General features: G+C 48.1%; 1 protein-coding gene across 1 annotated transcript in view; it reads right to left on the bottom strand.

Annotated features, from left to right (window-relative positions):
* UBE2L3 (ubiquitin conjugating enzyme E2 L3) overlaps positions 1-22,599 on the bottom strand; it is a 58,497-nt gene extending 35,898 nt beyond the window's left edge. Inside the window, exons 1-2 of the mRNA XM_058532025.1 lie at positions 22,530-22,599; positions 7,688-7,783 (exon numbers count right to left, since the gene is read on the bottom strand). Of these exons, the coding sequence (XP_058388008.1) occupies positions 7,688-7,783; positions 22,530-22,556 (123 nt within the window). The 5' untranslated portion in view covers positions 22,557-22,599. The remainder of the gene's footprint in view (positions 1-7,687; positions 7,784-22,529) is intronic.
* Between the last annotated feature and the right edge of the window lie 4,442 nt (positions 22,600-27,041).

Raw genomic sequence — 27,041 nt, 5'->3', positions numbered from 1 at the left:
AAACATTGCTGAAAGAAATTAAAGAAGACCCAAATAAATGGAAAGACATCCTGGGTACATGGATTGGAAGACTTAATACTGTAAAGGTGACAATACCACCCAAAGTGATCTAAAGATTCAATGTAATCTCTATCAAAAATCTCAACAGTTTTTTTTTTAACAAAATGGAAAAACCCACCCTAAAATTCATATGGAATCTCAACGGACCCTGAATAGCCAAAACAGTCTTGATAAAGAAGATCAAAAGACTCACACTTCTTGATTTCAAAACTTACTGCAAAGCTACAGTATTCAAAACTGTGGTACTGGCATAAGGACAGACATATAGACCAAAAGAATAGAATTGACAGCCTGGAAATAAGCCCTCACATATATGCTCTGTTGATTTTTGACAAGGGTGCCAAGATCATTCGATGGGAAAGAATGGTGCTGGGAAACAAATGGTGCTGGGAAAACCAGATCTTCACATGCAAAAGAATGAAGTTGGACCTTTACCTTACACCTTATATAAAAATTAACTGAAAATGGATCAAAGACATAAATTTAAGAGCTAAAATGATAAAAATTCTTAGAAAAAAATCAAAGAGGAAGACTTGCATAACTTGGATTTGGCAATGGCTTCTTTTTTTTTTTTTTAAAGATTTATTTATTTATTTTTCCCCCCAAAGCCCCAGTAGATAGTTGTATGTCATAGCTGCACATCCTTCTAGTTGCTGTATGTGGGACACGGCCTCAGCATGGCTGGAGAAGCGGTGCATCGGTGCGCGCCCGGGATCTGAACCCAGGCCGCCAGCAGCGGAGCGCGCACCCAACCGCTAAGCCACGGGGCCGGCCCTGGCAATGGCTTCTTAAATAAGACACTGAAAGCACATGCAACAAAAGAAAAAAATAAATAAAACGGACTTCATTAAAATTAAAAACTTTTGCACATCAAAGGACACTATCAAGAGAGTGAAAGGACAACCCACAGAATGGGAGAAAATATTTGCAAATCATATATCTGATAAGAGTTTAAATATCTAAAATATATAAAGAACTCCTACAACTCAAAGATAAAGAGACAAACAATCCAACTGAAAATGTTTATAGCAGCTTTATTCATAATTGCCAAAACCTGGAAGCAAAGAAGATGTCCTTCAGTAGGTGTATGAATAAGCTGTGGTCCATCTAGACAATGGAAATATTATTCGGTGCTAAAAAGAAATGACCTATCAAGCCATGACAAGACACGGAGGAACCTTAAATGCATATGACTAAGTGCAAGAAGCCAATCTGAAAAGGCTTCATACTGTATGATTCCAACTATATGAAATTTTAGAAAAGGTAAAACTAGGAAGACAGTAAAAAGATCAGTGGTTGCTGGGGATGGGGAGAGGAAAGGGGCAAGAGAAATGAACAGGCAAAACACAGAGGGTTTTAGGGCAGTGAAAATACTCTGTATAATACTATAATGATGGATACACATTTGTCCACATTCACAGAATGTACAACACCAAGAGTGAACCCTTATGTAAACTATGGACTTTAGGTAGTTATGATGCGCCAATGTCGGTTCATCAATTGCAACAAATGTACCACTCCGGTGGGAAATATCAATAACGGGGGAGGTTATGTATGCGTGGGGCCAAGGGGTAAATGGGAAATCTCTATACCTTTCTCTTAATTTTGCTGTGAACCTAAAACTGCTCTAAAAAAAAATAGTCTTAAAAAAAAAAGAGGGCAAGGGACTTGAATAGATATTTCTCCAAAGAAGATATACAGATGGCCAACAAGCACATGAAAAGATGCTCAACATCCATAGTCATAAGGAAATTCAAATCAAAACCACAACGAGATACCGAAGGTGTTTACTAAATTAAAAAAAGGAAAACAAGTACTGGTGAGGATGTAGAAAAACTGGAACTCTTGTACTGCTGGTAGAAATGTAAGATGGTGAAGCTACTGTGAAAATCAGTTTGGCAGTTCCTCAAAAAGTTTAAAAACACAGAATTACCATATGACCCAGCAATTCTACTCCTACATATATACCGAAAAGAACTGAAAACAGGGACTCAAGCAGATACTTATACACCAATGGTCATTGCAGCAATTAATCACAACAGCCAAAAGGTGGAAACAACCCTGGTGTCCATCAACAGATGAGTAGATAAACAAAATGTGGTACACAAATATAATGGAATCTTACGCATCCATAAAAAGTACCCCTGTTCTGATACATGGTACAATGTAGATGACCTTGAAAAAAATTATGCTAAGTGAAATAAGACAGATACAAAGGGACAAATATGATATGATTCATTTATATGAAATATCTACAATAGGCAAATTCACAGAGACAGATTGTAGATTAGGGGTTCCAGGGGTTGAGTGGCAGGGGGAGTAGGGAGTTATTTAATGGGTATATAGCTTCTGTCTGAGAGATGAAAAATTCTGGAAATAGCCAGTGATGATGGTTGCACAATATTTTGAATGTAATTAATGTCAATGAGTTGTACATTTAAAAATTATTAAAATGACAAATTTTATGTTACATATATTTTACCACAGTGAAAAATTAATGACGCAAAATTTTTTTTAATTTTAAGAGTAATTTTCAAATTAGGAATTTTTGAATAAACAAAATTAAAAAGAAAAAGCTGAAAAATATTTTTCCCAGACATAAGGATTTATATACAGAATTTCTACCATTCAACAAAGAAACATACTAAAACTTAATAAATAATAGATTGCAGAAATATAAAGTCAATAAATAAACAAAAAAAAACCTTCAACTACAATAACAAAATTAAATATGCAAATTACTATGGTCTGATGCTTGTGTCTCCCCCAAATTCAAACTTTGAAAACTTAATGGCCAAAATGATAGTGTTAAGAGGTGGGGCCTTTGGGAGGTGATGAGATCATTAGGGCAGAGCCCTCACGAATGGGATTTGTGCCTTAGAAAAGAGGTCCCGTTCCACAGAGCTAGTTTGGCCCTTCCAGCATGCAGGGATACAAGAAGTCTGTCACCTGGAAGACGGCCCTCACCCAGCAGGCACCCTGATCTCAGACTTCTGGCCTCTGGAACTGTGAGAGATAAATTTCTGTTGTTTTTAAGCTAACCAGTATCTGGCATTTTATTATATAACAGCCACAGTGGAACTAAGACACAAATCAAATTGAGAACTTTTGGACCTGTCAGATTGGCAACAATGATTTCTTTCTGTGTTTGTTTAACAAGTTCTTTGTTACATACTGCCAAACAGTTTTCCAGAGAGCCCCACAAAAGCTTTAACACTAACAGCAAGGCTAACCACTTCACACACACGCACTTATTGAACTTGTACAATAGACAGAGAGGTAAGTACTCCTTTCAAAGGTGAAGATACTGGGACAAACTGTGTGACTTGTCAAGGATTACCAAGGCAGTCGGGGCAGGGCTGGGGTTCTTACCTCGGGCAGTCAGACCCCCCAGTTTGGGCGCTGAAGTACCTGCCATTCTGATCCCTCTTTAAAAATGCCTGGCAACTTCCATGACAGCCAAGGACACATGTGGGCACTTGTGCAGACAGTGCCCATAGGAGTATAAATTGGCACAACATTTTTGGAAAATTTGACTATATATGTAGGCTTACAGATGGTCCCTTCCTTATATACAATGTAACCCTCATCCTAATGGTCAGGATACTACACCTTAAGATCAGAATCTAAAATAAACAAAGATGGGGCCAGCCCGGTGGCTTAGCGGTTAAGTGCACGTGCTCCGCTACTGGCAGCCCGGGGTTCGGGGCCCGGGGTTCGGATCCGGGCGCGCACCGACGCACTGCTTCTCCGACCATGCTGGGGCTGCGTCCCACATACAGCAACTAGAAGGATGTGCAGCTATGACATACAAATATCTACTGGGGCTTTGGGGGGAAAAAAACAAATAAATAAAATCTTTAAAAATAAAATAAACAAAGATGTACACTAAGATTTTCTTTCCTTTTTTTTTTTGTGAGGAAGATCGGCCCTGAGCTAACATCTGCCAATTCTTTTTTTGCCAAGGAAGACTGGCCCTGGGCTAACATCCGTGCTCATCTTCCTCCACTTTATATGGGATGCTGCCACAGCATGGCTTGCCAAGCGGTGCGTTGGTGCACGCCTGGGATCCGAACCAGCAAACCCCGGGCCGCCACAGCGGAGCGCACGCACTTAACCACCTGCACCACCGGGGCAGCCCCCTACACTAAGATTTTCACATAAAAATGTTCATGGGTAAATTATTTTAAAAATGGAAAAACATCAACAAATTAAATGGCCAAAATTAAAGGCATCATTAAATAAATGATTATATAAATATTATGGGATATTGTACAGTTATTAAAAATTATGTTCATGAAGAGTTTCAAGACAATGACTAAATAATGATGAAAGTATGCAATAATTATGAATTTATCACATGGTCCATTAAAATTCATGTAAAAAGGCTGGGAGGAATATGCTAACAGTTAAGAGTGAACACACTCATTGGGTAAGAAGCTTCAAGAAGGCTCATCACCATGTCCCTAGTTCCTGAAGGGCAGGTGCCCAAAAACTTACTGACCTAAATTTCTTTTTCTTTTTTTTTTTGTGACGAAGACCAGCCCTGAGCCAACATCTATTGCCAATCCTCCTCCCTTTTTTTTTTTTTCCCCTTTTTCTCCCCAAAGCCCCAGTATATAGTTCTACGTCACAGTTGCACATCCCTCAGGTTGCTCTATGTGGGACGCCGCCTCAGCACGGCCAGACAAGCTGTGTGTTGGTGCACGCCTGGGATCTGAACCCGGGCTGCCAGTAGCAGAGCGCGCACACCCAACTGCTAAGCCACGGGCCGGCCCCCTGAACTAAATTTCTTCATGATGGGATTATTTTCTTCCTTAACTGTCACATCTGAATTTCAAATTTAAAAATTTTACATAAAAACAAATGTTTAAAGGGAATAAACCTGAACTGCCATGGTAACAATGAAGTGTCTCTAGGAAGCACCACACTAGGTTCACCTCCCACCCTCCCTTTCTGGGGGTCTGGGTCTGCCCCCTCCCTGAACTACAGTACAGCTAGGGTGTATTTGCTAAGCAGCTCCCTGAGGACCAGCACCCTACTGTAAAGGCATGCTTCTAGGCTGCCACGCCACTATCAGCCTGGCCCTGCTTTCACCCCAGTTGGGTGGACCCCAGGTGAATTTGGGTAGAAGATTCCTCATGCTGACCCAGCCCCTACGGTGCAGGAAGACCTGAGGACCAGGTGTGGGGTACTAGTGGGGACCATGGAGGGATCAGTTGCCAAGGACGCCTTAACTGCTTCCTTGAAATGCTCCTCACACCAACCCAGGGGCCCTGGGCAGTGATTATAGGAAAGAAGCAAGAGAGGAATGGGAAGAGGCGGTGTGAGTGCAGCCCTGCCATGGCCTATGTCTCTGGGCCCAGCTTCCCCAATGGAGGGAGAGGCTTTGGCCTGGACACTGTCCAGAAGCTCTACCCAAGCACACTGGGATTCTATCAGCCAGTCTCCACCTTGGGCTTGATGAGATCACAGCCCATTCCACAGGCTCTGCCAACATGACACAGAGGGAGGCCTTGGGGTGTGCTCTGGGCAGAGCCTACCTGACGATCACCTACCCTTGGAGCCAGCCTGCAGTCTCGCAGGCCACTGAGCTCACAGGGCAGACTGCCCAAGCCTGACCACTTAAAACCATCCCATTCATTCTTATCATTTTTCGAAAGATCCATGGATTAACTGTTCACTTCTTCTATCACTAGGATACAAAATCTCAATTAGAAATGGGACAAGTGGTCAGATGGTTCTGGCCATCCTTCTACTTAGCACCTAACAGGTCCCTATGGCAGGCAGAGCCTGGGGTCATCGGCCGACCCTTCCCAGGCAGGGGCTTCTCCACCATCCACCCTGTGCCCTGACCTCTAGCACCTTCAAACTTGGAGAAATCTAAAGGATTCATCTTTAAAACCAGACTGGATGCTCCCAGATTTTAAAATTCTGAATGTGTACTGAAACACCATAAAGCCTATCTTTCCTTAGTTATTTAAATGATTAGGAAAATAAACTACAAATCCACTATTTGCTGTTAAAAAAAGGCATGACCTATAACCAGCAGCAAGGAGAGAGCATCTACAGTAAGCTTGCTCCATGTTCTGCTTTGGCAAAGTAGCCAATCTGCCTCTAAGAAAAGATTTATATGGGCCGGCCCTGTGGCTTAGCAGTTAAGTGCACGCACTCCGCTGCTGGCGGCCTGGGTTCGGATCCCGGGTGCGCACCAACGTACCGCTTCTCTGGCCATGCTGAGGCCGCGTCCCACATACAGCAACTAGAAGGATGTGCAGCTATGACATACAACTATCTACTGGGGCTTTGGGGGAAAAGTAAAAAAAAATAAAAAATAAAAAAAATTAGAAAAGATTTATACCACAATGTAGGGCAAGGTCAGGCACAGCTAAAGGGCCTGAGGCTCAAATGGGGAAAGTGGGGACGAAAAGAGAAGGGGGTGGATGCAGAAGAAGAGGAAGGAAGGGGAGCACTCACACAGAAGGTCCCGGTTGTGAGCCGGGGAGAGTGGAAGGCACACAACGTCCAAGTGAGGCAGCCTCGGGGAGAGATGGTGTAGCCCCAGGGAGAAGGCAGAAACAGAGTCAGAGATGGGACTTCTTCAGGAACAGCAATAACCTAGTAACCTAGGATGCTGGAAGAAGCAGGGTCCCCAAGAAACAAAACGAGAGACTAAACAAGATCCACGTCTAAGAGTTAAGAGGAAGCAGTAGCAGAACAGGAGTGAGTGGCACAGTGGTTACAGAATGGGCGTGCTGGGACACTGGGTAGGCTCCAAAGGCTCGGGAGGCAAGTGCAGTCCATGGCTCCAGGGCTGCCAAACCAGAAGTGTGAGGACTGAGGGGAGCCCGTGTGCTTGGTCTGAAACGGTTTCAGGAGAGTGGGAGAAACTGGAATTGCAAACTGGCGTTAGTACAGGACAAGTCTCTTGAGAGGTCCGGAGATGCAAGGATGGAGACAGAGCAGACACTAAATAAAGAGGGCAGTAAGGCCACAGGAAAGCCGTTGTTAGGAGGAAGCAGGAGCCCATCTGAAGGCAGAAGTTTGTGAGACAGGGAGCTGGAGCCATTGGGGGCAGACACTGGAGGCAGAAGCCCCAGAAAAGATACTAGGTGAGGGGAACAGGTGGGCCATTAGGCAAAGGGATTTGAGACAAATGGGAGGCACATATTGGAGGCTACCAGGAATAAAGCCCAGAACACAGGTGTCCAGAGGGTTAGAGACACAGATGCAAAACCAGGCGGGAAAGCCAAGAGAAGATCTAGATAGGAACACCCGCTATCTCCCCAGAGAGGTCAGAGAAGGCGGCCCCGTGTGGCAAATGAGGCCAAGCAGAGAGAAGCGGGGAAGACAGCAGCATAGACACACACTGCTTTCCTGGGTCAATAATCACAGACCTGGAAAGCTCGGGCCCCCTGAATGTTAGGAAACCAGTGCAAAGATGGGATGCTACTCAGGAACCTGAGGCTATGGTCCCTACCTTATTACCCTAGAGTGACAGCCCACCTCTGTGCATCTGTTGGCTGCCTATGCTAAAAGCCTATTTGGGAGCAGCGAGATAAGCGCAACAGCACACACATCACCTTAAAGAATAATCTGATAAGAAGTGGAAGTGTTCAATACTCACAGGAACAATAAGCCCTTGCCAAGTCAATAAATTAGCTTCATCAACCTGGATGTTACGGAAGTTTTTCATTCCACATTTGCGGATTTCTTCAAGCTCCTGTTGATTAACAAAGCATAAAGGGGTGTCAAATAGAGGAAAGCACCACATATTAAGATCCCTCCTGACTCCCTCAAATTAAACCAAGTGCCGACACCGCCAATGACAAAATTTCAGTGTGGAGTAGACCATAACTGGTCTGGTTAAGAGGCCTGGAGCCACAGTGGTCCCCTCAACCCGTGCCCCAGACCAAGACAAGCCCCCACCTCAGTGAACCCACAGAACCTGGTGGGGTAAATAACTGTGCTTCTGTGGATGCACCACCTCGTCTTTGGGCAGGTTACCACACAGTAGGGGCACAAGAAAGGTGCCTCAGACCTGACTTCTTCCAACCAAGATTTATTAAGCACTGGCTATATGTCAGATGCCGAGAATATAAAGATGAATGAAACTGGGGGCTAGGAGCAAACACATACCCACAAAGGTTTCTACCTAATGCTGTAAGTGCGATTTAAGAAGGACTCTACCTCAGTATGCGTACACAGCGAAGAGAACAACTATCCAGTCTGGGATGGGAGGGGGACAGGAAACCTTCACTGAGCCTCGGTTTCCTTGGCTGCAAAACAGGGGTAGTAAGACCCACAGTTGTAGAAAACGAAGGGGAAACCATGTTGTAAGCAACAGAACTCCTTGCAAATACGAAGGATTATTATTACATAAACAGTCAATGCAGCAAACGCCATTTCATCCAGAAAGCTTGACCACCCTGACTACTTCAGGGACCAGTCTGAGAGGTCTTTAGTCTAGAATTGTCTGCCACTGGTTTTTCAACTGTGCCCCAGCCTGACATTTCCCACTGCTTCCCTGATAACTCAAGTGAACCTCCACTAGGCATTATAGCCCAAGCCACGCATTGTGTGCGTGCCTACATCCCCAACATTCCTCCATTCTCAGATACCTGGAGTGATGTGCCTCCCACCAATGCCCCAACTCAGCCTCTGGTCCATGGCAAAACAGCCTCCTCCACATCTCTTGGGTGTCTTCTCTTCAGCAACCCCAGAGCACCACCCAGCTGAGCCCTGCTTCCTCTGCTGGGCCAATAGAACAGCTTCCTCACTGGCCCTGACTTTCGCCTTGCTGGTCCAGCCCATATACCCCTCTAGAACTGGGATGCCCCTCCTTGTTCTGTGCTGCGGCTCACAATGGCATGGAGGCTCTGAATCAGCCTCACATCAAGCCCAAAAGATCCTCTGCACCCTACATTCCCATCACACAGCCAACAGTTTACAAGGCACGCTGGGGAATACAAAGGTATGGAGGGAAACCATTACCAAGGAAGGGGGAACCGAGCCAGTGCTATAGGTTCTAAGCTGGAGGATGTGCCATGTGCCTGGCACTGAGTGGGCTGAGAAGGATGGTGCATCAAATCAACATGCACAAGAGGTAGTCGGGACGCACTGGCACTTCATGGCAGGCGACACGCCCAAGGTTCTTCGCACTGGGTGCTGCTGCTTGTCAACCCTAGCTGTCCACCACAATCATCTGGGCCCGGGCCCCAATTCCAGAAATTCTGGTCCAGCAAGTGTGGGGTGGAGTCTGAAGTGGGGAGTTTTAACAAGCTGCGCAGTGAGAGGAGAGAGTCACTGCTGCTGAGAGATGACGTCCATTTCTAAGCAATGCTCAGCTTCCTTGGGGAAGATGCCAGCGGCAGACTGTGACCCCTGCAGGGGAAGAAGGAATGGCCTAGCCCCTCTTCCTGAGCCTGCAGTAGGGAAAGCATGGAACCTGAAAGACCGCTCAGCCTGCCAACCACCACGTGGTCCTCCTACTAATGCCCGGACTCACTGGAAATGCTCCCCTGCAGATTACGATGCCTGGGCAGATTTAGGAAGGGGAAGAAATAAATCTCACACCAAACACTACCACTCAGGCCCACTCCCCAAACTCTATGAGGGCAGGGATCAGGAAGCTCACGGTTATGCTCAAACACTTGCTTAATGATGAGGTTAGTGAACAGATGGGAAGCTGGGGTTTGGGGAGGGAAAAAGTTCTGGGATGGGAAGGGCTCTCTATGTATTTTGATTTTCTGGTCCTTGGCTCAAGACACTAGAGTAAGATTCTTGGCTAGAGACAGAATATATCATGTTCCTTAAGGGCTAAGTCCTACCAAGCTATCAAAAATATTTTAAACCAAATACAGACAGGAAAAAAAATTCCAGATATAACTTTGAAAGTAGACAATGAAAAAAAAAAAAAGCAACGGGGCCAGCCCCGTGGCACAGTGGTTGAGCTCTTGCACTCTGCTTCAGCGGCCCGGGGTTCACGGGTTCGAATCCTGGGTACAAAGCTACGCACTGCTCATCAAGCCATGCTGTGGCGGCATCCCACATACAAAATATAGGAAGATGGGCATGGATGTTAGCTCAGGGCCAATCTTCCTAGAAAGAAAAGAAGAGAAAAGAAGAGAAAAGAAAAGAGGACGGAAGGAAGGAAAGAAACAACAGAGGAGAATATACCCAATATTCATGGAAGGAAATAAATTCTAAAATACTCTGTAAATATACTTTATGGCTTCAGAAATCCACATACTAACAACACAAGGTATTGGTGATAAACACAAGGTAAATTTCAAATGAATTATAAAAATATGGCAAGATGGGACTTGATTGTAATATGGCAATGAAAAATTGCAACTTGCTCAAGAAAAAGGGAAGAACATGTGGGCACTTTGGGCAGGGGTGTGAGAGGGCACCTGTCAGTGCTTTGATATCAAGTGATATATGAACAAAGATAAAAGCCATACTGTGGGAAGAAGATGGCACACATGCTGTGGTTAGAGAAGAATGGGCAATGCTAATGACAGCAGAGCTGGGAGGCCCAAGGAATCCAAAGCATGATTAGTGGTTAGCAGATAAACTCAACTTACCTTGCTGTCAAGTTAAGCTCACCAAACACTGAAGAGGCAAGCCCCTGTGCATAATTCTAACCAACAAGGAAGAACTGATTATAAGGCAGAAGTGAGAGAAACCAACAGATAACAAACAAGAAAGCGAGCTCTGTAATCGCCAGGGAATGTTGTGTAGCCCCCTAGGAGAGCATTTCTCAACAGCGTGGCAACGGCATCCAGCGGAACTGCACTTGAGCATCCCCAGCCCTGCCCATTAGATGCCAGGCATTGTGATACCACCCCAATTTCCTGTCCTCTAGAGCCACAGCTACTGAGAACCACTGGTGCTATCAGGGAACAGGATGCTAAAAGTCCTGCATTGCAGAAGACGGTCCTGTAGATGAGAACTGTTCAGCTGGAAATGCCAATCACACCTCCACTGAGAACACTTGAAGATGGATTCAAGCCATTCAGAGAAAAGATAGGTTCATCTGAAGGTCTGCGACTTGAAACGCAAGACGACTCAAGAGGACTGACAAACCCCCAAGCAAAATTGCACCCCTATAACTGAAAATGAAGAACTAAGGAAGGAATTTAAAGAAACCAATGAAAATTCAGAGTTCACATTTAAAAAGATATTACAAATGATGGAAGAAAGGACCTGACAAAGAAAAACTCTAAGAGTGGCCCCACTCTAGAAGAACAGAGTCAGGAAGACCAAAGCCAAGAATGACAAGGGCTTACAAAATATGCCCTACAAAGGTTTGTTTCAGTTCTGCTAAAAGCAAGAAGCAGTCCTGGGTCAGCTGCTCCGGGCTGATGGCGCAATGCTGACAAACCAAGGGAGAAGAGAGCAAAGGAAAGCAGAACCAGTCAATTCGCATGTTGCTTCTCCCTGTGGAGGAGAGCAGGCTTCCCAGCCGGGGCAAGTAGCAAGGGGAAAAGAGAGCAACGCTTCTCAAAACAAGGTCCAGTTCTGAGCCCAGAGGTGGATCTTAGCGTATTGTGGGAACCTGAAAGAGCCCAGGCGTGCTGCCCGGTTCTTCAGAAAGGAAGAGCCCACTGCCCAAACCCCAGCCCAGAGAGCTTGATGCCCACTCCAGGCCCAAGTTTGGTGTGTGGCGGAAACTGACCACTACCTAACGGCCCTGCAGGCACTAACAGCAGAGATGGCTGCAGCCCCAGCAGGAGTGCACTGCTCCAAGTCCTGCACGAAGCTTTGGCTTGTTCCTGAGAGAAGAGCAGGAGACAGCTGTACACAGCAAGCACTCTGTCACACAACTCAGATGTACACATCCGAGTTTGAGCAAAGTATTTAACAAAGTCTCTCTTTTTTTTCTTCTTTGGAGATCTACGGTGGGGCCTGGAAAATCAAATGTTCAAAATCTCCCAGGTAATCCTCATGCATGGCCTGACTGAGAAGTCTTCAGGAGCCAGCGATTCTTAACTAGCTTGCGGCTGCGGTCCTTTTTAAAAAATCCAGACAGATGTACAGAGGGAAAACCTGCTATGCAAGTCAGGGCTGCTTCAGATGTCAAATCAACACTAGGGACTGACTGCAAGTCTCAAGGTAGGGGAAGCCTGCACAGTTTAAAAAAACATATTCACTATCACCCTGTAATTTCCTATTTGTTAAATGGAAAAAGGCACATTGTACCCCTAAAGGAACTCCAGAAAGTAAAGCTGAACACCATCTTCTTGGCTGTTGAGGCTGGGTTAGAAGAGCACAGAAGCGCTACTCTAGGAGTCTGCAGGTCCGAGTAAGGGAGGCCCAGCAGGCAACAGCAGAGGGTACCTGCTTCATGGAAGAGAGGCTCTGAGCTCTGAGATGGACCTTGAAGAATGGGGACAAACCAAACCTCCGGAGAGAGAACAGGTAAGTCCATGTAGGTATGTCCGTACGCAGAGACGTGAAGGAAGAAATCACCAGGCATGTTGGGGAAGCAGCCAGGAACCGAGTTTGGCTGGAATGTTTACTAACGTCGGGGGACTCTCAACCAGAGTGTGCGCCCAACCTCCTGGAGGAGTTGTTCAACACCTACATGCAGAGAGGTAGGGGGAGAGAGGGGAGAAGGACAGAGAAAGCCTGACTGGTGCCTAGGCCCTACCCTAGATGTGCAGATTCAGAATCTCCTGAGCACGGCTGGGCCCCTGTGCCCAGGGATCCCCAGGTGATGGTGAGGTGCACCCCTGCTTAAGAACCAACACGCTCATCCAACCCAGTCTTTTAGCAAGAAAGATATTGAGGCCCTGATTAATTTAGTGTCATTTCCACAACTAGCAATAAACTCTTAAAAGAGCTAACATCTCCCACTGAGCCAGGCACACGGAAGCAACGTAAGGAATCCCTCTTACTGCAACAAGTCTGAGGTAATAGAAACCCGGAAATCGTTTTGAACTTTTTTTTTAAAAAGTGAATGCTTACTGTGACTTATATTGCCCATCTTAGTGTTCTCTATTCTGAAGATGCCTGTAGGCAAGAAAATTAGAGTATTCCAATCCCCAACCTTTCTCTTCAACATTTGTTTTATATATAACACATAGAAACAATATTTTGATCTGTCAAGTGGTTGCTTCAACAGCTGCCAAATCGTCAGAGGACTAGAAAGCGCAGAGTCCTCTGGAATCAGACAGGCCTGAGCTCAAATCCCGGCCCCACTCTTCACACCACCTGACGCTCCGAGTCTACCATCTTACCTGAAATGTGGTAGGAAACCAACTTTCAGGGCCCTTATGAGAATTACAAGAAACTTTATATAGTACTTAACACTTAGCACCCCTAGCAGGTACTCAATTAATGCTAGTTTCATTCCTTTCCATACTGTATCACATTTCTTAAAATCCAAGACAGCATCAAGGCACCAACATACATTCTCTATTCTACACAACAGGGCATTGACATGATATGATATTGACAGCCTATGACAAGAACTCATGGGGTCTTAAATTAGAAATGAATATGTTTATGGTTGTCAGCACAAAGCTTTCAGAAATGACCCGATCACATATATCTCAATAAAAAAAAAACGAAAAGAAATGTAAGGCAAGGGGATTGCTAACAGCACATCCGCACCACACTCCCCTCTAGAGGGCATCAGACTGGAGCGTCATCACCTTCAAAACCCCAACAAAGAACAGAAATGGAGAGATGCTAGGGAAGAGGCAGTCTTCCAGAGAAGAGCCAAGGAGAGATGCTAGAGAAGGGTGATGCCTTTGGTGCAAGAGGCATGCACCAAAAGCAGCCACGTGAAAAGCAGGAGCAAGACCCTGAAAGAAGGGAGAGAAGAATCGGTAGGGTACAACACTACAGTGTTTACAATGAACAGCACATAGGATAAGACTGGAGCCTCAATATTAGCTTCATTTTACAGATGGTAAAGCTGAAGCTCAGAGAGGCCCAAGTCACAGACCTTATACAGGGCAGGGCCAGGACTGAGCCAGAGCCAGATCACTCTTTTGTGAACATCTCAGCCACATAAAGCAGTGGGTTAGGGTGGTGAAGGCTTCTACTGGAAATAGGGCGTGCAGGTGCTCCTACTTCCTGAGGAGGATCCTGGGAGGGCTTAGCTTGCTCCAGAATAGCACTTTCCAAGATTTATAATGACAAAAGCATGAATTTATACAATATTTGCCTGAGCCCTTCACAGCCAGTCATTAAGTGTTTATGTTGTGCAAGGAATGTTTCTAGGCTCCTTGTGACCAGGCAAAATGAAATCTGGCAGATATACCCTTAAACCTAAGTGTAGGATCACTCTCAAATACCAGCTACACAACTAGTTGGACATTAGTAATCTGAAAGAGCTACTCCCTGCTTTTGTGTGACTATATCAAAGTGACTAATTTTGACAAAAATACACTTTCCAAGCGTGCACAAAGCAACCAGTGGGAACGACACTAAATCATGACTTTAATGTAATTCAATATACTGTAAATCTAAACACAAGGCTTCAGAGCCCCCAAGCGCAATTAATACCCAGCAACGGGGGCGGGACCCACACCAACACATCCCCCTGCCATAGGTCGGCAGGAGGCCAGTTATCTTAGACTTAGTTATTATCACAATGAACCCACTTAGCTATTACCAGAACTCTATAAAGCACTTTCATTACCCCCTTTGGAGAAATCAGGACACTGAGGCTCAAGGTGACAACATAAACAAGTCCAAGGCAGAAATCAAAATCTGAACTCAGGTCTCTGTTACTCAACCACAGCACACTGCTCCAGGGAGGTGGGCCACTTGTCAAGAGGTTATCGTAAGAGGGCATGGCGGCAGAAAACACTCAGCACAGGCTTCAAGGAATGCACTGCCCACACATCTCCAGGCAAGCCACTCCTAGCTGACTGGGCTCTCACACCAGCTCCACACACAGTCAGCTTCTGGCCAGTGGCCTCACTCCTGGAATGTGTCTGTCTCCATTTGAACAGGGGTGTTCCTGGCATTTTTGACCTATATCACACACTCCAGAGTCCAGCACCCCCGACCCAATTGAGAGCTCCTTGAAGGCTGGTACACAACCTCTTCAGATATGTCCACACAAGACACAACAACACAGGACGAGTGAGCAGAATGGGAACTGTCTGTGTAAAACACGTGGTGGATGCTCCTGTAAGCTTAGCTTTCGGGTGCTGAGTTTTCTTAATGAGAGGTATACTCATGTGAAGGAGACATTTACAAACCATCTCAGGAAGGGCTCAGAGGCTCTTCAACTTCTGAGTTATACCATCTCCCTCATCCTGTGACAGTCAGGCAGCAACTCCTCTCAGAAAGACAGAGCACCACCATGAGCACTGGCTTTGACATTAGTGACTCCTTTGGTTGCAAGTGTACCTGCTGGGCTAGAGGTTGTCAAAACAGTATTTCACTCCTCTGCTGATCTATGCTAGTAAGAAGTGGAAGCAAAATCTGACAAGATAACGAAGTACAGAGAACTATAATCAACATAGACCCAGAACTGTTAAGAACAGAACAAAATCCAAACCACCACCTAACCTGAAATGACTCCTATTCTCCACCCTGTCCCTCTTTTTTTTTTGGTGAGAAAGATTAGTCCTGAGCTAACATCTATTGCCAATCCCTCTCTTTTTGCTGAGGAAGATTGGCCCTGGGCTAACATCCATGCCCATCCTCCTCTACTTTATATGGGACGCCACCACAGCATGGCTTGACAAGCAGTACATCAGTCCGCACCCGGGATCCGAACCCGTGAACCCCAGGCCACCGAAGCGGAGCATGCGAACTTAACTGCTACGCCACCAGGCCAGCCCCTCACCCTGTCCCTCCTTAACAACCAAAAGTAGCCATGTGAAAAGCAGGAGCAAGACCCTGAGAGGAAGGTGACCTGGGCAGTGAGCAGGCCTGGTCCACTGCTAGCCTGCAAGTGGTATCCTCTAAGCTGCAGCCTCCTGTCTGTCAAGGGGCCCTGCGCAGCTCTGGAATTCTAAAGCGACTATGGCAAGGGCCAGGAGGAGAAAAGGAACAGCCATCAGAAGCAACCTTTCTTTACTTTCTGCTTCAAGGCTGAAAGAGAAGGCAAAAGGCAACAACAATATTATTTCTGGGACTGCAACTGCTTAGTTAAGAGTTTCCTTCATACCCCCACCTCCACCTCCCAGCTCAGAGCTCAGCACCTTTGGGCGCCTTCCATAGCACCTGGGCTCATCTTTGGACACAGCGACCATCACTGCACTGAGTGTACACACAGGAAGACAAAATACACAGGGCAAGATTCTGAGATACTGGGAAGGCAAATTTTGAATTGTAGAACTTTTCAATTTCGTTGGAAAAACTAAACATTTTTAAACAACACCACCTTCACCCAGCTGTCTGGTAGGCCTCTCACTAAGCCTAAGGAACAGGCTACTTCGGGAGGCAGGAGAGCAGTGCTGGTAAGAGGAAGGGCTCTGCCTCGGTGGGGAGGTCATGTCCAGGCAGGCCGCCCCCACCTGGCCCCAACTCGCCGCATCAGCACCATCTCTGATCACTCCTCCAAACACTCCCTTCCTGCCCGGCTGCTCTACTCACTGCCCTGGAACGTGTCTTGCTCACTCCCAATACTACTACTATATTTCACACTTAATATATGCCAAGCACTCTTCTAAGCAATTGATATATATTAACTCATTTAACCTTCACACACAGGTGAAGTAACTAACGCACCAAGAGGGTAAGTAACTTGCCCAGGTTCACTCAGCTAAGATGCTGCAGGGCCAGGACTCAAACTCCAGAACCTGAGCTCTTAACCACTATGCTGTATTCTCTCCTCAACAGCTTTTCCCCAAATGAAAGACTTCTTCCTTTCCCTTTTTAACTGGGGAGAAGGTTAAGCTTATCTACGCCCTCAAGAACTAGACAGGATGAGAGCCAGCCCAGTGGTGCAGTGGTTAAGTTCACACGCTCCGCTTCAGCGGCCCGGGGTTCACAGGTTTGGATCCAGGGCGCCGACCTACGCACCGCCATGCTGTAGCACGCGTCCCAAATATGAAGTAGAAGAGGATGGGCACAGATGTTAGCTCAGGGGCAATATTCCTCAGCAGAGAAGGATTGACAACAGATGTTAGCTCAGGGCTAATCTTCCTCACCAAAAAAAAAAAAAAAAGACAAGATGAGGCTGGCAAAAGGAGGCACACACAGGCAAAAGCCCTCACAAGTGAGCAGGCTGCTGCTTCTCTTGGATGCTGCGGCAGCGGATACATCTGACCCGTCAACTGAAAGGCTATGGCATCTCTCTGCCACCTGTCTTTAAACCCATCAGTATTGCCCTCCATAATGCCCTTCAGGGAGAAAGGCTGGCTGGAGAACTTAGCCCTGCCAGAGCAGAGTGGGGCAGGGCTCCTAGTTCTGAAGGGCCAGGTGTGCTGAACATGCCAACATAGGGTAAAACCAGGCCAGTTCCCCAGTGCTTCTGGAAAGCACCTCAGGGGCTGGCCTAACTAAAACCTAAGGAGGGGACAGCACAAGGTCAGAAGCATGCAGCTGTACTGCGGGTTATATAGACTGTCACCGGGCTTCCTCAGGGCATCTCTCAGAGCCACTGCCCACGTCCATTCTGAGGGATGAAAGCTACTCAACCTCACTGGCTGCCAGGCCCCTCTCCTCTTCAACTACCGAAAGCCTACTCATTCTCGAAGGGCCAGACCAAGTTCCACCTCCTTCTCCATGTCAGAGGGTGTTTCTCTCCCTTGTATTCCATTACTCAGCTGGTATACATCCAGCACACAGTGGACAGACCATGATTTCTTTGTTCTAGGCACATGCCATTCTTCTCCCTCACTGAGCTCCTCAAGGGCAGAGCCCAGAGGAGGTGCCCCTTGAGCTGGGTCTTAAAGGACAAGAAGTTATTCTGGCACAGAGAAGAGACAGGGACACACAGCAACAGACCCAGGGTATGCAGAGCATGCTGTGTTTAGGGGATTCCACGGGCAAGTGGGGAGAGACAAGACTGGCAGACCAGACTTTGAAGGAACATGCTATGGAATGTGGATTTTTTCACACAAAGTCCTGACCTCTGAATTTGGTTCCAATCTTTGAGAGCAGGGCCTGGGCATGTGCACTTCTCTTCAATGCACTGCTGGTTAGAAATCATGTGGGATTGAGGACAGACTGACTGGTGAGGAATCCGACACAGGTGTCCTGCCACAAATGAGGATGGCTTGAACTAAGCGAGCGGCAGTGGGGATGGAAAAAAGGCAGGCAGAGAACAGAGATAAAAGTGTAGTTTAGCAGAATCTGGCAAGTGGCTAGATTAGGGAGAAAGGGACGAGGCGGGCACCCCCAGGTTCTTCCTTGGGAGTAGACAAGTAGACATTAACTAAGGCAAGGCAGGGGAAGTGCGGGGCACAGGATGAACTTAGACGCCTACAAGTCTATATGCCATTCAAAGGAAAACTCTCAAGGCGGCTGGATACAGTCTGGGCTCAGGAGGGATGTCTTCGTGGTTCTCTAAGCTTTAATTCTTAACTTACTCTTGCAGCAAAGAAAACAGAAAGATCTCTTGAACATTTAGTGATACTTTTCAACGGAATGAAAATATTTTCAACTGGTACAATAAATGCTAAATCAACAGCCTCTTCAGAGGTGTAACAAGATCAGAAAAGGTTCACTTTTTTGCCCCTGAGACAAGTGTTTTTGTTCTAACAACTACCTGAAGAAAAGGTCCCAAATGTTGCAATAACTGAGTATACTCTCTTTCCCAGGGCCTGTCCCGATTATCTTCTAATAGAAAACTATTTACAGAGAATATCATTAAGGGAGGCTGAAGTAGCCCCAACTTATGCATGAATTTAGGATAAAAAATGCAATGCTTTTCTCAATTCCCAAAAACCCAGTGGATTCAGGACATTTATGCTGGCATAACATCATTTATAAAACTCCCCTCACCTTCTGACACACACGACACATCTACCAGACACCCTCATTGCTCTATCGTGTTAAATACCCAACCTCAGAGAATATAAACCTGTGCTCAACAGCAAACTAGTTCACTGCTTAGTACAAGGAATTCCAAGGAATGACCTGTTATTTAGCAACTCCTCCTACTCAATTCACTTGTGATTATGGACTGAGAGAAAGTACACCAATACGTAGTTCTGAGTGAACACTATTTAATTAGCATTATAAGGCTGCTACAAATCTCAATTCCTTGTCTCAATAGTGACATCATAATAACTAATAAAATGTCACTCCTCTCTTAAATCCACAAATTTCCCACCAAGAAAAGCCCTTCTGGGAAGATACTCAGAGGACCCTTAGGGGAGATCTGTACAATCGGGAGGTTGAAAAGAAATGATCAGACTGCAATCAATTTCCCTTAGCCACACCTACTGGTTTCACTTTTGTAGCCATTTCCCCTCCTGACTGAAGCAATGGTTACAATCTGGTTGTTCCCATCAATGCTGAATTCGCTTGCAAATTAAAATGTATTTAATGTTTTATTAACATTGTAATTCCTAAAAAGTGTTCTGAAAAAGGTTAATCCAAAATTTTGGCAAATGCTTTTTAAATTAAAGACTATAATATACTCATTTTACCTAAAACAACTTCTCAGTCTGATATATGCGGATCACTCTACTTTTAATAATGTATTTTACACTATCTGCAGACAGTCCATTGTTACAAAGAAATCTTTGATTCCGAGTGTCCTGGAGAATAGTTTTTGAGGAAATCTAAAGTTCTTTAAGATGTAATTCATTTGATTATTCAACATCTGTTTACTTTTCACCATCGAAAATCCCTTTTCTTATTTCCACTCCATGCATTGATCAACCTGCATCAATAACTCTTTTTTTTTTTTTAATTAACTAACCAGGCTTAAACACACTCAGAGCAAATGATCAGCATCATGTAACCAGCATTCCCCTACTGAATTGAAATAATTTCCATCCACAACTCAAGTAACAACATACTTCTCCACACCTCCTTGGAGTAAGAAAGGGGGCAGTGTCACAAGGGGCGTGGAACTTGGGATTTGGAGCCAGGGAGATTCAGCATCTCTCCACACCCTGGTCTGCTAGTCCACCTGAGGTAACACTCAACACATCTAAGCTTCACAGTTTTCTGCTTTGTAAAGTAAAGATGACAATACACTAAATTTCAGTGTTACTGAAAAGAAATAACTTATGTAAACAGTCTAGCATTTAATAAGTACTCAGTTAATGTTGCTCCAATTTTTTTCAAAAAATATAGTAACTCCCTCTCAGACCCCTGGGAGCATGGGAACCCCAAACCGGGTCAACAGGGCCAGACTAGGGGATACCAAGATGAATTAGGTCAAGATCCCTGCCCTTGAGGAATTCAGAACCTAGAAGGAAAGACAAGTCTAATACAAATCAGATTGTGACCAGCGCTCAAAGAGAAACATAAAGAAACGCTGTGGTCACACAAAGGAGGAAAAAACTCATTCTGAAGGGGGATGGGGGGAGGCCTCACAGAGTAGCCAGCACTGGAGTTGCACCTAGGACTTCCCTGGAAGTAAGGAGAGGAGAGGGGAAGGCAGCCTTTCTCAGGTAGAGCAAACAGCATGTGCACAGAGAGACCACATAGCAAGTGAGTAAGGGGGGGGGGGGCGGGGGGGAGTGTCTTTGGAGTCAAATAGAACTGAGTTATAACAATTCACTCTCTCTTCCTAGCCAGGAAAACTGGGGCAAGTCACCAAATCTCTCTGCATTCCGTTTTCCCACCTACAAAATGGGAATAATAGTGTCTACTTCACAGGGGGGATTAAAGATGATCATGAATGTGAAGTACAGAACTGCACAGAATACAAGCTTGGAAAAAAGGTAGCTACTGTGATTAGGTGCAAGGGTAGTAGGAAACCAATGGGCAGGAGGTGAGGCTGAACAAGCTACCCTAAGAAGGGTCTTGCATGCCAAGTAAGAAGTTAGGATTAACTGCTGAGGACAATAAAACCACAGAGGTTTTTAACAGCAGAGTAAAAGGATTAAATATTTGCTTTAGAAAAAGAACTCTGGCATCCATGAAGGAGAGCACTGGGGAGGGGACCCGAGAGATAAGGGTATGGATTCAAGTAATTTCAGTATGGTAAGAAAGGAAGGCACTCACACTCAAGACATCTTTCTGAAGTGAAATCCACAAGGCTTAATGGATGACTGCATTTGGGGAGTAGAGCAGGGAAATAAGGGAATAACAGTCCTCTCATCTGGATGACTGGGTGAACGGTGGTGTCACCGACAGAGAAGAGATGAGAAGTCTGGAGTCTGCTGACTGTTCTTTTGTGCCCACTTTCAATCCGGTTTTACGAAGTTAAATGTCGTCTCTAGCTCTTAGTGAACAAAAGAAAGGAAACGTTCCCAAGGAGGGAGGGCCCAGAGGCTGGGACTCCAAGTTCAATGTCCAGTTCTACCAACCACTGCTCTGCCCAGCAGGAACCCAAGCTCTCTATCTTCCCTCAGGAAACCAGCTCCTGGGCCTTTTTTTATTTCCGGCCCGGTGCAGCCGGGCAGCACCACCCGGGCGCCGGGTCACAAACGTCAGCGAGGTCGGCTCCGGAGGACCCGGCAAACATACTCGCGAAAGAACTAAGGCACTTCAGCATCTGTGTTCCTCACCAAAGGAACCAATTAGCAAGAAGGCACCCCGCTGCATTCAAGATACAAAGTACCAAGTTATTTTTATAAACTTTGGCCGGTTTTGACCGGAACGACTGAGGCCAACCCCCCCCCCAACTCCCCCAAAACGGCACTTGGCTTCATCAGGGAAAGGAGATCGGGATGACTAAGTGGCGGGTAGGAAAGGAGACCGGGAAGGGGAACCGCGCCGCAACCGGGGCCGACCCCACGCCTTCCTGGAGTTGGAACTTGCCGGCTGTGTGACTCCGCAGTCATAAGGCGACACTTTGTTAGGACACAGCACAATTTCAAACGACCTACCAACAAACCGACCTAACTTTTCTCGCCCGGCCTCCTCCTTCCTTCCCCAGCCCGAGCCTCCCAGCCTCCCGAGCTGCGGCCCGGCCGAGTGGGACTCCGAGCCGGTGCGCTGCGGCCCAGGGCGGGGCGGCTCGGCGGCGCGGGCTCCCAGCCGGGCTCCGGCACTCGGGCCTTCCCCGCAGGCGCCCGGTTTGGGGCCTCCCAGCCGGACCCCCACGTCGACGCCGCCCCCGGGCCAGGAGGCTGCGGCCGCGAGGAGGGGGACCGCCCAGGCTCTGGGCGGAGGGCGGCGTGGACGCCCCGGACCGGGCGGCGGGGCCGGTGGCGGCTCCCAGCGCGGCCTGGCGCTCCCGCCCAGGCTGCGGCCTAGGCGGCCCCGTTAGCTCCCTCAGCACGCGCGCGGACCGGGGCGGCGGCGGGACCACGCAGGGCGGGAAGCTGGGCAGCGGCGCTCCGAGGAGCCCCGGCCCTCCGCGGGAGCCCGAGCCCGAGAAGCCACCCCCTGCCCGGCCGGCGCCGGAGAATGGCTTTTACCTTCATCAGCCTCCTGCTGGCCGCCATCTTGGATCTGGTGCTGCTGCTTTCCCAGAATGCATCGCGGCCGGCCGGGCGGCTGGAGCCCCCGCACATCCTGGAGCGGGGGAGGGGAGGGCAGAGCGGGGCGGGGCGCTCCCCCACGTGCGAAGCGCCTACTGTGTGCGGGTCCTAATGCTGGGGAGGCCTGGGTGAACACAGGTGAATGAGACAGGCAGAGACCCTGCCTCTACGGGGCGTCCAATCCGATGGCGTTTACAAACAGTGCCTGGCACATAGTAGGTACACAATAAATTTTGGTTATATAAAATCATTAACCAAGATGACTTCAGGTGCCGCTAAGCACGGCGAAGAAAGGAAAACTAGGTGATGGGAAAGTGACTGTGGGGACCTACTTTTCATTGGGAGGTCAGGGAAGACTCACTGAGGAAATAATATAAATGGTAACAGCTAACACTGGAATCTGCAAAGTGCCCGCCCCTCTAGTGCTTTATTTTCTTTAATCCTTGAAACCACTCTATGAGATTGTTACCCTGAACAGCCCAATTACTCAGGAAACCGAAGCATAGAAAGGCCAGTGTTTGCCCAAGGTCATGCAGCTGGCTGGGAGCAGAGTCGGACTCCTGTTCTAGACTGGGCTCTGGGTGCCCCCAAGCCAATGCTGGGACCTGAAGGATGGGAAGGAGCAGCTGGGAGGCTTGGAGGAGAATGTTTCATGCAGGAGAAATGGCACTGGTAAAGACTAAGATGCCATCTGGGTGGCCAGAATGGAGTAAGAAGGATTAAAGGGAGCGAGGGAGGCAGGTGACAGACCTTGGAAGGCCTTGTAGGAACAGGAGGGGTTTGGCTTTTCTTCTATGAAGTTCCAAGGATGTAAGTAGCAGCCACGTGGTCAGATGCAGGTGTTTAAGGGGAGTACTCTGGAGAATGGAGAAGGGAGGGAGGTAGGAGGATACGAAGAGGAGTAGATAGTAGATGCTATTTGGAAGCCTGTTGCAACAATGTAAGCAAAGAGGTGCTGGTGGTTTGGACATGGGGTGGCAGTGCAGGCACACAGGGGTTCAGCTTCAGAACACATTTAGGCCTTGCGAAGGAGTTTTCTCCATTCTCAGAGCAATAGGTTTCCCATGAAAGAGAAGAAAAGGGCACTGGAGATAATATAGCCTAGAATAGGCCTGGCCTTCCACACAGCATCCTGGGATCCCAGGCTTGACATGGGGAGAGAGGAAAGGAGAAACCAGATGACAAGCCTCCTGCAGGCAAGGACCTTGTCTGCCTTTATCTCCCCCCAGGCCAGCACACAGTGGGTGCTCAATAAACATCTGGCAAGTGTATGAGGGACTCCATCAACTAGCTCTCTAGAGGCGTGGGGGACTTGGAAGCCCGGTGTGGAAACTGACTCCGTGGTCCTACTGTGTGCACTGGGCCTGGCACTTAATGCGTTCAGGTCAAAGAAAGAACAGAGCTTTATTGGGGACTGCTTCCCCCTATGGAGAACCACAGAGGAAAAGGGAGCCATGACCTGAAGAATTCCAAGCCCGCTGAGGAAGCACAATGCATACCCTTCATTTTGACACGCTAAACTGGGAATAGAAGGTGGGATTGGGAGAGGCTGAGTGCCAAAAACTAGCCTTTGCCATGGCATATTCCTGTGTCCTCACCACCACCCTATAGCATGGCTTCCTTGCACCCACTTTGCAGGTAGGGAACCAAGCCCTGAGTGGCCGGGTGCCGTTGTTAAACAAGCGCACGGGAATGCACCCAGTCCCAGTGAAAAAGCTGCTCAGTCTGTGGGGCCCCTCTCCTGCTCTCAAACCTTCATAGCTCCCTGTGGCAGGCCTGGCTTTTGATCACACCAGGTCCCCTCCGCTCAGCCAAATCCTGTTCATTCAGACCTGGCCTTTTCATGCCACCTCCCCGAGCCTCCCATTAAAAGTGGCCTTTTCCTCCTCTTCCTCCTCCTGGACTTCAGGCCCCAAACTTACCACATGCTGCTCCTTCCTCCAATCAGCACAGGGTCCTGCGTGCTTACCCGCTAGGTTCAGAGAGGGAGAGACAAAGGTGGCACCTGCCCTCAAGGAGCTCACAGTATCCTGAGGAGGCAACAAGGAAAACGACAGGTGGTGGTGAGGGTTTGGGGAGATGTGGGGGCTCAGAGGAGGGACCTGACAGGGTCCGGAGCGGGGCCAGGGATGGAAGGAGATCTTCAGCAGATGAGAGGACGAGAGACATTGCAGAGAAGAGAAAGTGCCTCTGCCAAGGCAGGGAATTGGCAATGGGCACTCCAGTGGCTACGGCTGACTGTATGCCTGGCACTGGGCACTGGACATTTACACCCACCTCTAGTTCCTTGGCACCACAGAGCAGCTAAGATGTTCTATTTCACAGGTGAGGAAACTGAGGCTCTGAGGCAAGTGGCTTGCCCTGAATCACTCAGCCTGGAACTGGGGCTCCAGGAGGTAGACCCCGATCTGGTCCATGCTGGGGAGACTCTGCCTTGACCTCCGTCTGCTGGCCCAAAGCCTCATGTCCGACATCCTTCCCTTCCCACAACCAGTGCTCCAGCCACACCACAGCCCCTGCCTCTGCCCAGGCTGCTTCCTTTGCTCTGATGCCTTTGTCGTTCCCTCCCCCTGATCCATGTGGCAAGGGCTAGTCATTCTTTTTTTTGTGTGAGGAAGATCAGCCCTGAGCTAACATCTGCCAATCCTCCTCTTTTTGCTGAGGAATACTGGCCCTAGGCTAACATCCGTGCCCATCTTCCTCCACTTTATATGGGACGCCACCACAGCATGGCTTGACAAGCAGTGTGTCGGTGCGCACCCAGGATCCGAACCCTGGGCCGCCGCGGAGTGTGCGCACTTAACTGCTATGCCACCAGGCCAGCCCTGGGGCTAGTTATTCTTAAGGACTCAACTTACCACGCTCACTTGGGTAACTTCGCAGCCTGCTGCATGCTGGGCTCCCAGCAGTGCAAATGTACAAGCATTTCATTGACTCCCCCAACCGCCCTCAGGTTGGAAGTGTTATCAACCCCATATAGAGAGGAAGAAACTGAGTAGCCAATCAACTTTTTCTCAGCCACCTGACTGTTCACAGGCTCAAGCCTGGCCGCTCTTGGACTGTGAGGCATAAATCAAGGTCCGACCTAAAGGGTTCTTCCCTTCCCTCCTCCTTCCTTCTCACTCTATCTCCTCCTGTTCTATCCTACCTTCCTCTCTCCCTCTTTCCTTCTGTCTTTCAGCAAATCCCATTGGAGTTTCTCTGTGCTTGATGAATGAAGACATTAACATGGTGCCGGGCCTCCACCCTGCCCTGACTAGATTGAACAGCAAACATTTCATGAAGGACTGTCCCCTGACCTAGAGCAATGGCCAAATGACTGGACAAATGGTTACTGTCACTGATGTCGGCGGGGCGGTGGGTAAGGCCTCATGCTTCAGGCTGCAGAGGAAGGAGGACGATTGGCATAGGTCCAGAAAGGAGAGAAGTGGAGATGGCAGAAGACGGAAGATAGGTCTGTCCTAGCCACAGTGGGTAGCTGGAAAACCTCGATGCTGCCAACAGCAACAGGGGCTTCCAGAAGCAGCAGCCATTTATTTGAAAGCTTAGGGATTACAGTTACACTCAGGCTACCAGAGGCAGTGGGCCACGCTATATTGGCACCAGTTCAGAGCCCAGACTTGGGTCACACAGGCCTGGGCACAAGTCCTTATGTGACCCTGGACAGTTTCCTCATCTGGAGAGACAGTGCCAGCCTCCCTGGCTGTGGTGAGGACTCAAGGACAAGGCCTGTAAAGTGCAGGTGGGGATGGGCTGGCCACCCACAGAGGCACACACCTGGGGAGCTGGGCCATGGCTGCCAGGGCAAGAGGTCAGCCCAGCAGTCCAGGGGGCCCCAGCCAGACAGCTACAAGCTGGCTCACACTGCCCCTCCCTGCCCAGGAGGGCATGGACCAGCCAGAGCAGGCTGCAGGGCCCAGGAAGTGGAGGTAGAGAACAGCACGGTCCCTCTCCAGGTCTCCATCCAGGAAGGGGCAGTGCTGGGGGTGCTAGGTCTCCCCGGACCTGGAGTGAGAAGACCTTGTTGAGATCCTGCTGAGTGACCCTTCCTCTCTGAGCTCCAGTTTCTCCTCAGGCAAGTGAGGACCATGACAGAACTGTCAAGAACCAATGCCAGAAGGGGCGTGGGCCTGCCCTGGGCAGGGCAGGCACAGGAGAGGGCCAGTGCAGAGGGCTGGGGGCTTCGCAGGTCCCGCTGCCTGAAGTCCAGTCTCAGCTCTGGACAGCCCTCGTGGCCTCTCCTGCCTCAGCTCACGGGGAAGCCTGCTCTGAGGGCTCTTCTCTCCATTGACACCACATCCCTCGTTCGCAGCTTCTGCCCAAGCTGACTCTACTCTGTTCCTTTGCCGTATTTGCGTTTAACCTCTGTGTCCTCCCTTCGAGGACAGAGGCCACGCCTGGCCTGTCTGCCTCTGTCTTCTTCAGACATGTATTTACTGAGTACCTACT

Source organism: Diceros bicornis, chromosome 35 (assembly GCF_020826845.1).
Source record: "Diceros bicornis minor isolate mBicDic1 chromosome 35, mDicBic1.mat.cur, whole genome shotgun sequence".
NCBI classification, from domain to species: Eukaryota; Metazoa; Chordata; class Mammalia; order Perissodactyla; family Rhinocerotidae; genus Diceros; species Diceros bicornis.
The sequence above is the reverse complement of the archived record's forward strand: the minus strand, read 5'-3'. Positions and strand labels throughout refer to the sequence as shown.